At 41.4% G+C, this 11,158-nt stretch overlaps 1 protein-coding gene across 1 annotated transcript; it reads left to right on the top strand.

The window, feature by feature from the left end:
- The first annotated feature begins 1,171 nt into the window (after window positions 1–1,171).
- On the top strand, window positions 1,172–10,182 carry nradd (neurotrophin receptor associated death domain). The gene is made up of 6 exons (XM_031299079.2): window positions 1,172–1,627; window positions 5,525–5,657; window positions 5,844–6,200; window positions 7,320–7,530; window positions 7,659–7,801; window positions 8,335–10,182. The coding sequence occupies exons 1-6, from the start codon at window positions 1,589–1,591 to the stop codon at window positions 8,646–8,648; spliced, it is 1,197 nt and encodes a 398-aa protein (XP_031154939.1). The 5' UTR covers window positions 1,172–1,588; the 3' UTR covers window positions 8,649–10,182.
- Window positions 10,183–11,158: the final 976 nt, after the last annotated feature.

Here is an 11,158-nt window from a genome sequence, read left to right as displayed (position 1 = left end):
CTGAGAGATCTCTCCATTTGTTTTCCTCTGAAGTCTCCAGGCCCCCCTGCCATGCATTCACTAGAATTTACAAGGTGTGTAATTTACCCTGCGTTGGTTTTCTAATCTTTTGAATTGCTAAGATCAAACACATGCTTCTTCTTAAGAACATCTTGTTTGATTCACATGCCCTCTTTTGTTTCTGATAACAACTGATCACAGCTCTATGTAAGTATCTCTGTAGGGTTGTAAAATGGTGTCATGTGAAAGAGCTCCATTTAATAAGGTTTCATCCCAGGATCAACGTATGGGTTTTTTCAATTCACTATTCAATATGTGGTGAATGTTGTGGGAATATAGTTGAGAGTGTAACCCATAATATTAAAAGCTGTTTTAACACGTGTTGTTGCTAATAATTAGAATGGTCCATTTCAGAATGATGTATATTACATTATCATTAACTACTTCATATAATGCCAGGTAGTTTTATCTATACAAATACATCATAATTAATTTTTTGATTATATAAGTAATACGTACAATATCTGCATCCTGAATGTAGTGGTGTAGTGTAAAGTAGAATAGAATGGAATTACTCAAGTAAAGTATAAGTATCTCAAAATTGCAATTTGTACTTAAGTGCAATACTTGAGTAAACGTAGGCTACTTAATTACTTTCCACCACTGCCAGCATCAATTATGCCATGTTACTATGACTCAAAAGCTATGTTTTGTATGTTAAGTCTTAATTTGTAAAGTAACTTGTAATAATGGTAATTATACAAAATAATGAACTATATAAAAAGAACAATACTCAAGTAAAGTACAAGTACCTACCAACCTACTTACATTAGTACCTTGTACTTGTGTACAGTACTTAAGTAAATATACTTAGTTACATTCCACCACTGATCTCTGGTCTGTAGGCTATTTATTCATGTATTTATTTAGTTTCATAATGTTCCATTAATTCATTTAATATTGAACACGTTGGGCCTCCATATTTTACTGCTTGGTAGTATTTTCATATATTTGTTGATTGCACCCATATACTAACAATAAACTCTCATATACAGTAATGTCAGACTTGATTGCAGATCTTCCATTACATTTCTGTTCCCAACAGCGCGTCGCAGGGATGCAGCCAATCACGAAGCCCCATTGAAAGCTGAGGAGATGGGAGGAGAAAGGCCCAGGGGAGCTTGCAGGAGCTTTTCCTGCCTCATCTGTTGCAAAGCTGCGGGAGAGGTGGCAGCCCATGCATCCTGCCAGCTGAAACAGAAGAAACTTTGTGTTAGCTTTACACAGTATCAGCAGGGAATGCATTGAAATAAGCAAATGGAAGAATCTACGGACAACACCGCACGCGTTTTGAAGCCACTTTCTCGTGCGTACCAACATTTCATTACGGGACTATGAGCAAACTTTTCCCGTCGGTGGAACCAGCGCGTTTTATGAGAAGTTGTTTTTTTAAGTGTCACATTTAAATTCAGTGGACTGAACGTTTTAATGACAGTTTTTGTGCGATTATTGAGGACTGCAGACTGAAAAAAAGACGCACCAATCTGTCCGCTCGAGGTCGAGGAGGATTGTGGAGACTACTGCAGACATGAGACCGTTTGTCATCTGCGTGCTTCTGCTGCTAAAAGTAAGCAACAGTTAATTACGCCTTTACTAACACACATATTTCCACTACTCAAAAGCCTTTACAATCTGCTGATTTCTTATTTCTCACTCTTATCATCATAACATAATAGCAGCCATTGTAAGCTTCAACCACCGAGTTCAGTCTTGCACCATTGTTCCCAAAGGAAATCTGTTTTACACCACAGAGCCATATTTCATTAAGGCTGTGTCACACGGCTCCTGTTGGTGAATATGCTTGTTGTCACTCTGTAGTTGGCAAATAACAGTGGAAAAAGTGAGACAAGACATCAGATGAAATATCATCCTGTCTTCATGTTAAAGTCTCTCATAACTAAACAAAAGACAAGTCAAACTACTTCTCATGTTGCTATGATGCTGCTTGTCTTGGACTGTGGCCTACCTACTGCACATCTACACAGGCTGAAGTAGACTTTCACAAAACATGCTGGAAGTATGTGCAGAGAGAATGAGCCAAACAACTTGGAACATCAGACAGAACATAACACAGGAGCACACAATTAACCAAGATAATGCACCTACACAGTGATACATTATGTATTTTATGAACAAATTATAGCTTCAGTGGTGTTTGATAGCATATTATTAAGCCAGGATCAGTGTGAAAAGAAGGCACATGCCTCCACAGTTGCAGACAATAGTTTGACACTCATCTACTTCAAAAAGCCCATGGGGCTTGTAGTCCTGTCTGGACACGCTCCTCACAAAGCACTTTTGTTAGATCAAAGTATTCAGATAAAACTTCAACTCTTAAAATGATGTGTATCTCTTTTCTTAGAAAAGGGTGCAATATCAATAAGGATTCTTTATGAAATCTAAGACGTCATTTCTCAAAACAAACACAGTGACTTTATATGTTTAAGTAGTCCACTGAAAATGTGTGCTTCTGGCAAATTATTGTTTTCTTTCTTTCTGGGAAACTTAGTGCAGAAGTCCATTGTATCTTACAGTATGTGAGCACACTCTTCATGATATTCTACTGTTAATTTAAAGGCTCATATTGCCTGTACTATACTGTACATGTTGCCATGTTTGTTGCTTCAACAATTTCTGGTGAAAATGTGGCCTAGCATTCAGTATGGGTCTGGATATCCGGAGCAAAGCAATTATCACAATTTTCTCCCAGTTTGTGGTGTGTGTGTGTGTGTGTGTGTGTGTGTGTGTGTGTGTGTGTGTGTGTGTGTGTGTGTGTGTGTGGAGGGGGGTGGGGGGGTGGGGTAGTTTAGCTTGTTACCACAGTCATTTGAATTTCCATAGAGCAGTTAGACAGATTTCTTTGTTTGGCAGACTTCAGGATCAACTCTTTGGTGTAAATTGAAAATCTGTATATTAAAGGTTAACAGATCACTGTGTGCTGTCGTGTTTGATTCAGGATCATAGTAAGCTTTCTGCCTAAAAAAAAAGAGAAATCTGTGTCCTTTAATTTGTCCCTTATGCTCCCTGTATACTAATGACAGTAATCAGTGCGGATGGGATGTGCAGCTTTGACAACTTTCCCTCAGCTCTCTGCTGAAAGACCTCTGTCTGTTGCAGACACAGCCCAGATTGTCAAGGCTCATGGGATCATTGTCTTCACAAGGAGAGAGCATCCTTTTGTGTGTTTATTTACATGCAGATTAGATTAACTGTGGAAACTCCAGCCTATGCGCTTCAAAAGTGGCCTCATTTCAAAAGGGCACAGAAAATGTTTCAGGCACAGAGAAGGCTGAAATTGTGTGTGTGTGTGTGTGTGTGTGTGTGTGTGTGTGTGTGTATGTGTATGTGTATGTGTGTGTGTGTGTGTGTGTGTGTGTGTGTGTGTGTGTGTGTGTGTGTGTGTGCCTGCATGCATGCATGCGATCCGCGTTGACTGAGTGACTCCGGCAGCCGTCGAGTTGAGAGCCCCATTGAAAGCAGTGCTCCTTGGTGGTCCGTCTGTTCTCACTGGGGAATCCCTTCAGATTGCAGCTTCTTACCTAAATGGATAAAGCAACTGCAGCCCCCTTCCCTTCAGACTTTCTGCCCCCCCCAAAAAACTCTTTGGTGCATGCAAATTAATCTTTGCTTTGAAATTGGATGTGACACCACAGTAGGATATTGTTGATTTATGTATCACTGTAAGTAACTTATTATTATTTTTAAGTAAAACCTCAGGAAGCATTAACACGTTTTCTTATGAGGTCTCTCATGATAATTTAGTTTGAAATCATACAGTGTAAACTTTATTGTTTCACTGAAGTATAATAAATATTAATTGCACACCGACATATTTTCTCATACCAATAAACATTAGGTGGTATCCATACATAGTACTATGTCATACTGTATATACAGTAGATAATGACTTAGTCATACGTCTGCTGGGTAGATCACTGTTCCCACTCGTCTCTAGTGGAGCATGGACTAAATATTTCATTGTACAATGGGCACCAGTGGGTGAAGTGCCAAGCCTTTGGCAGTTCCTGCTCTCCAGGCAGGCTTACAGAGTTACAACAGCCCCGACTCACACCAGGCTCTGTGAAATGACAGAAATCCAAGCTGGAGGTAAAAATAAAACAGAGCCACTGTCACCAAATATTTATCAAAGCATAGATCCAGGGCTAAGAGGTTAGCTAGTGTTAGCAGAGGAGCTCCATCTGTCACATGGAAAGGAACAACCAGAGTTACCAGGACGCCTTCGTGCTACAAGTGATTATGGTCCAGGCTCAGTCACAGTCTGTCGACTCCAAACATCCTACTGGTTCCTGCCTGGCCTGCTGGATCCTAGCACCACCCTAATACCTCTGATCTGGGATCTGTGGCTGGTGCTCAGATATCATCAGGCGACGCTGTAAGAGCTGCAGTAATACTGGCTGTTGTTTTTGGACCGAGGCGAGCCCCGTTTCAAAGCAGTTTCTCCTGTATCGTCAGCATGGATCGCTTCAGCGAGTGGGGGCATGGCATGGTGTATTTGTGGTGGGCTTTTTGTTGGAGGCTCTACAGGTTTACACACGTTGCCTGTGTTTGTTGGCAGACTTCAGAGACAAAGAGAGGCATCAGTGGGGTTGTTTAGTTGTTACTTTTCCCCTTTGCAGGAGGTGAGTTGTTAGACATCTGTTTGCTCTTCTCAGCCCCCAGGCGGAGTAGGCCAATCTCCCTTAAATGTGTGCATGTTTAAGATGCCGCTGTTCAGAGCCTGAAGAAGGGGAGTTAGTGAAATTCTGACCTTCATATAGACACACCTGCGACTTCAAAGCCCCCCCCCCCTCACCCAAACAAACACTTGCATCCTGGGCAGCATTGGTTAACTGACACCCTTGCCTGGGGCTGGAACCATATCCTTTACATACCCCCCCCTCCCCCCCGCCGCCTGCCATACACACACACACACACACACACTCTCCTTTCTGATGCCAAGAAACACACACACACACAGATTTGGAATAAGTGGGAGGGCGGAAGCTCCTTTTACTTCTTCCTTCCTCCTTTTCTTAGTTTTTTCCTTCACCCCTTTATGTCTTATTCTTTCCAATGGTCTAAAGCCATCTGATTAAAGCCAGCCACTCCTGACAGGCACCAGCCCTGCTGCACAGGCCGTTAGGAATGTCTGATCTATCCCTCATGTCATAACTCAAGCTGGGCTCTCCATTAAACACTTGCAGATAAGACTCAGAGCACTTTAAGGGTGAAAACTAAGGCAGATAGAAAGATTAAAAAAAGGCAATTTTCAGTTCCCACTTCTTTAATTGCACAGGGGTGGGATGTGTGTGTTTGATTTTCTTCCAACATGTGGTGTAAGACAGGAAACCCCTTGGTCAGATTTGACATTTAGGTCAGATTCTAAATGGCCTGAGACGTAAGAGAGTATTTGTTTAGTAACACAGTGGTGGTATTTTGTCTAACTGTCAATTATTTACTGTAGGTTACTCTTGGATATGCCTGTACCAGCAGCCAGTTCACTGAATCAGGGCAGTGTTGCAGTCTGTGTCCTGCTGGCTTCGGAGTGGAGGTAGAGTGTGGGAAAGAGGATACCAAGTGCACACCATGCCCAAAGGGTAAGCAATTATATTCTAATGTCACTGCACCAATGAGGAATATGTTTTACCTGCCGTATCGTTATCTCTGTCATCTGTTTAAGAGGAATGATTTAAATGGCACTACTTCTCATCATTGCCACTAATATTTGTGAGAGAAACACAGTTTCTCCAGACTGACACTGATTTTGTTATCTGTTTTCCAAGGAACGTTTTCCTCATCCGAAAGCCTTGGCTCTTGCCTTTCCTGTGCAAAGTGCCCACCCAGTGTTCCCATGATGGCCTCTTGCTCTGCCACTCAAGACACACAATGTGAATGTGACAACGGCTTCTTCTTTTTGAGCAGCTACGGCATGTGTGCGCCTTGCTCCAAATGTACTCGTAGTGGAGAGGGTGTAGTCCGGGAGTGTGGCCCACAGGGAGACACACAGTGCCAGATCTGTGGCCCAGGAACATTTTCTGAGGAGCGCATTAGCACCAAACCCTGCCAGGCCTGTACCCAGTGCTCTGACAGCGAGGTGGAGATCCGACACTGCATGCCCAACTCTGACACCCTCTGCATGGGTGAGTTGAAAGGAAGAGTTAGACTGATAAAATACATTGGATTTTTTAATACAAGTCTGGTGACATTCTGTATTTGTCTTATTGTCAACAAATCCCATGACACAAGACAACAATAAATTGATGCTATTAAGTAACAAGTATTCTCTGTGTAGCCAAATCCTGATATAGTTTATGTTTTTGTGCCATAGACCTCCATTGTTGTCCAAAAACTATGCAGGATTGGAAAATAATCCCCAACCAACACAATGTACTCCTGTTTGAGTAACATTTGCTAAAAACTACAGTCCCTGCTGCTTTCTTAAATTACTTTACTTAAAAAAGGGAAATGATATATTTGTGCCAAGTTTTTAAAAATATCTGTCTTCAGTAGGAACCAATGGGCTTGGGGCGTAGTGCCACAGACAGAATAAGGAAATTGGAAAGTTTCGAAGGACGGATTAATGGCATTGTTGATTTTGGTCTTTAATGCGATTTTCCAGCCTTAGCCCTTAAAGATCTAATGCAGGGAAAGGAAGCAATAGTACAAGATAAAAAGATGAAAGAATGAGCTAAAGGGAGTGGGAGGGTCTGTGAGAATACAAGGACATGTGGTGAACACCTGCATCCACACCTCTGAACACTCTGTAACACTCTAAGCTGAGAAACATGAGTAGTGAAAAAGAGCCCACTTAAGTGCTGTAATCCCATTGGCATGAGCTTGACAGGTCTTTAGGTTAACTGCCCCCAAGAACCTGACGGCAAAGGGAGGCTGCTGACCCTGACAACTAGTCTGCTTGCTTCCAAATGGCTATACTCGCTCCCCAGGAATAAGGTCATCTGTACACACTTTGGGTCCATATGTCATGACCCTGTGACCCCCAAGAGGTGAGCACAGTACTGTGCAGCGTTTGATCCTAAAATAGGCAGACCGCAGGAGGGAGTGCGAGGCTGGAAACAGGGGCAATGAAAGGTTTCAAAACCCCAGGGGACCGGGATGACTGAGGCTATCATTACACCAGGCGTACAGGCTTTGCTGTGTCATTATTTCAGGCTCTAATTTATGCAGCCCAAATGTGGTTCTGATGTGCATATGCAAGAATAAAGTCCCTGACACATATCTCCTTTTCTCAATTTCAATAGATAGGAAGCTGCACATTCTGTCTCGTCCTGCTCTGGGTGGGTCTGATGCTCCTCGCTGGCCAGGTGCTGAGGAGGGGGAAACCAGTCCTGCCCCTGCTGGAACACCCAAGTTCACCCCGCAGGATGATGGAGGCAGCAACAACATTCTAGCCTACGTGTCTGTTCTTGCTGCCGTGGTGCTGGGTCTGCTTATTTATGTGGCTTATAAATGGTGAGTTTTCACTCTGGATGGGTCCTGGTCCTTAAATGGATGTTATAAAGATAATAGGATTGGCCCTGAGATAAAAATAGCTCACTGTGGGGAGGTTAACTGACAGTATTTTCTTCTGCTCTTCTCAGCTGGAGATCATGTAAACAGAAAAGGGCTCTTTCTAAGGCCCGCGCAGCTGAGTTGGGAGCATCTCCAGAGGGAGAAAAGCTCCAAAGTGACAGCGGTGTTTTTCTGGACTCTCACAGCCTACAAGACAACCAGCCCAGCAAAGGTGTGGTATTCACAGTCCTCGTTTATAAAACTTCAAATGCGTGGGACTTTCTAAAATAAAGGATTGTATTAGAGAAAGGAAAAATCACTTCCAGGCAGAACACTATTTTCCTCCATCTTCTCTTAAAGGTACCCTGTGGAGTATTTGCCGACTAGCAGCGCTATAGAGCAGTGTTTTTGTTAGTGGGTCTCAGATTTGTTTCTTGTATCTTATGCAAATGCACAAAGATGCCTATGTACGTGCTTTTCTGACGCCATCTTTAGGCCATTCCAGTGATTCGACAAACGGTGGCAGTAATGCATCAAGAAACCTTTTGTGTTTTCCAACAAAAAGCACTGAAGAGGAAGACTGCGAGCTAGCGAATATGGATGTAAACAATGCATGTTAAACTTGGTATTTCTAAAAAGAAGTATTGCTAGATTAAATTAGAAAAATCACAACCATTAATGATATAAATACTGTTAATATTATTGAAAATTGTTTTCAAGTACAAATAGCCAAACAGTAAGCTAACTTTGTTTGTGTTTCCACAGGTACTAAGAGGGACAGCAAGCAGGACAATCGTCTGTACATCAACCTACCCCCCCACAGACAGGAAGAGGTGGAGCGCCTCCTGCAGGAGGGAGGGGGCCGGGGCTGGAGGCAGCTGGGTGCAGCGCTGGGCTATGAGCCTGAACAGCTGGACCTGTTTGGGCGTGGAGAAGCCCCCGCTCACACGCTCCTCTCTAACTGGGCCCAGAAAGAAGGCTCCACTCTGGGACTGCTGTGTTCTGCACTGGCCCGCATTGAGAGGCCTGACATGGTAACAGCTCTTAACTGCCCCACGCAGGGTGTTTCTTTGGTCTGATGTCTCCTCAAGCACACGTATGACACTAACAGTGGAGAACTTTAACTGAAATGACAAGGAAGGCACTCTGATATCAACACCTCTGACTGTTGGAGGCTGTCACTGATGGTTCTGATTACTTATAATTTAGTTTTATATTCGTGTATCACTTTCTTCTGTCCCAGTTTATGTCACCATTTGATTTTACATGGATCCAACTGCAATGTGTCTGTTATCACTACAGAGCAAATTACCACTTTACCAGTGGAAATGAAAACTTATGAATAAATATACAGTATGTTGAAAACTCTCATTGCCACTACTGAGGGAACAACATTTTCAGTTAGCTGGCATTGAAAACTGTAGAAAACTAGTTATATTAGATTAGAACTACAATGACCTCCACAAAAAGTACAATGTTGTTTACATGCACACACATCCTGGTTACACATCCTCGGTCAGTGGCAGGAAACACAATAATGTGTTTACAGTACACGTGTTGCAAGGGTGGGATTATTCTATAAACCACAGTTTACATGATATTTGGACAGTAATCAGATTTATCCCCTGCCCCCTCTAAAAAAATGTCAGCCCTCCACGTGCTGTTGTAAACAAATACAGCTGTTTGTAGTCTAGCTAGCCTTGTTTTATGAATCACAACTTTAGCAACCTCTTTGGTATTGCAGTTGATTTTTTTCCCAGAAGGAGACGGTTTCTTCCAGCAACACTGCTTTCTAACATGATGCGACTTTCCCCATTTGGAAACATTTCCATGCACATGTACATGCCCAAAAAGAGAAGAAAACCCATTGAAGGGTTTACATGGCCAAGTGATCCACCTTCCCGATGATGCTTGCAGTTGCTAAGAAGACTTTATCTAATGTGTAGATGGGAACTGCGCACTCATATTTTTTACGTCTGTTGCCTTGTTCTGTTGTTTTTTTTCTACTTCTTTTTCTGCTGCAGGCTCAATATAGCCTTGGTATTTATTCACACTGAGGGTTTATATTATGCACATGCATGCATTCAAATCTCATCAGAAAACACAAACTTAAACATTCTGTGAAATATAAAAAACACATTTTTTAGCTCTTCCTAATAATCATCTATAATTAGAAATATCTTAAATATTGATTCATTTTGACAAATCACGGCTCAAAGTGAGATTATTTTTGAACTGTGAAGACTGAAGAAAAGGAATAGAAATGATCTATTCTCCTTGCATTCATAATACACAGCTTCATTTTTGTCACATTGATTTCTCACATTAGACACAGAAAAAAAATCCAAAGACACTGTTAACATCAATGCTTGTGTCCAGGTCGCCATCTTGCTTTTGTATTTATTTCATCACCATTTCAAGTATAAAACTAAATAAAGTCTATAAAAACCTTGGACATGTGCAGTGTCCTAGTTACACTATGTGATGGACTCAGATGGTTTGATATGTTTTAACGCCAGCCATGTATGGTTTTGTGTATATATTTCCTAATAGTATGTCTCAATGTGTTTTTGTAAGAGTTTTATTGATTTAATAAATAACTTTGATAAGCCAGTGCTCTTTTGTTGTAACAGAAGGACCTAAGATGATACTTAAGTCTTTATGCCGTAGATCAGTGATTGTCCTCAGGGATACTACTGCAGTTGCTTGTGGTGATTGTAGAGTTGCTCAATTAATTAAAAAAAAGAAGAAAAAAAAGAATTACAATAAAAATCCTCATATCGAGTCATCTTTAACGCCTGAACACTGTTTTAGGAGTGGTTAAAAAACTAGTTAGCAAACAAGCAGAGACGCTGAAACAGCTAAAAGTGATGGCTTAATAATGATAAAAATATCTCAAACTAATGGATAAACAGTTGACATAGATTAAACTAATTGACAACTACACGGTTAAAGTAGCAGCTAAAATAATAGTTTGGATAAATGGTTGAAATAAATGGGGATGACAATAAAAAGGGTTGGAGGGTTAAGAGTACAAATGACAAAAAGATTCAAGAGGCCTCTGTAGGTTGATAGTTTAGTGACTAACCCTAACCCTTGTGGCATACATAGGCCCTAAACAATTAGCAGTTTAGCAAAAAAATCAGGCATTGCTAATGTAATTTGGATAGACTACGTTATATGCCTTTTGAATTTATAGCAACACTAAGACCCACCAAATGGAAATACGAAAATTACTGGACCACAACCACACTCCTATAGATATGTCTGTCACTTACAGTAAAATATAAAACCCACTTGATGAATTACACAGTGAAGTTCAGACATATTTAGAATATCCTACCCCTTATCAAGGGATTTCGTGTATAAGAACATTTCCTATCCAAAACCCAGAGGGAACTCAGTTAAGAGGTATTTAATGATTTGAGGGTGAAATGAAAATAAAAGCTTTATTCAAAATATTCTGGAAGGGTTCTCTCTGAGGTGCAATCTGATGCCTGCTCCCCCTCTGCTCTGCACTCAAATCTGTTAATGATCTCTTTGCATTCAGTTCTAAGTGGGAGCAGGCATCTTGCACGGCCTAGGGCTG

The sequence above is a fragment of the Sander lucioperca genome, chromosome 10, assembly GCF_008315115.2.
Source record: "Sander lucioperca isolate FBNREF2018 chromosome 10, SLUC_FBN_1.2, whole genome shotgun sequence".
In the NCBI taxonomy this organism is placed as follows: domain Eukaryota; kingdom Metazoa; phylum Chordata; class Actinopteri; order Perciformes; family Percidae; genus Sander; species Sander lucioperca.
This window is presented reverse-complemented; position numbering and strand designations above follow the sequence as displayed.

Bases quoted from the DNA above. Each gene is read 5' to 3' on its own strand.
- nradd (XM_031299079.2), top strand. From the start codon at position 1,589: ATGAGACCGTTTGTCATCTGCGTGCTTCTGCTGCTAAAA. The intron at 5,658-5,843 runs GTAAGCAATTAT...CTGTTTTCCAAG, and splicing joins GTGCACACCATGCCCAAAGG to GAACGTTTTCCTCATCCGAA. The intron at 7,531-7,658 runs GTGAGTTTTCAC...TGCTCTTCTCAG, and splicing joins ATTTATGTGGCTTATAAATG to CTGGAGATCATGTAAACAGA.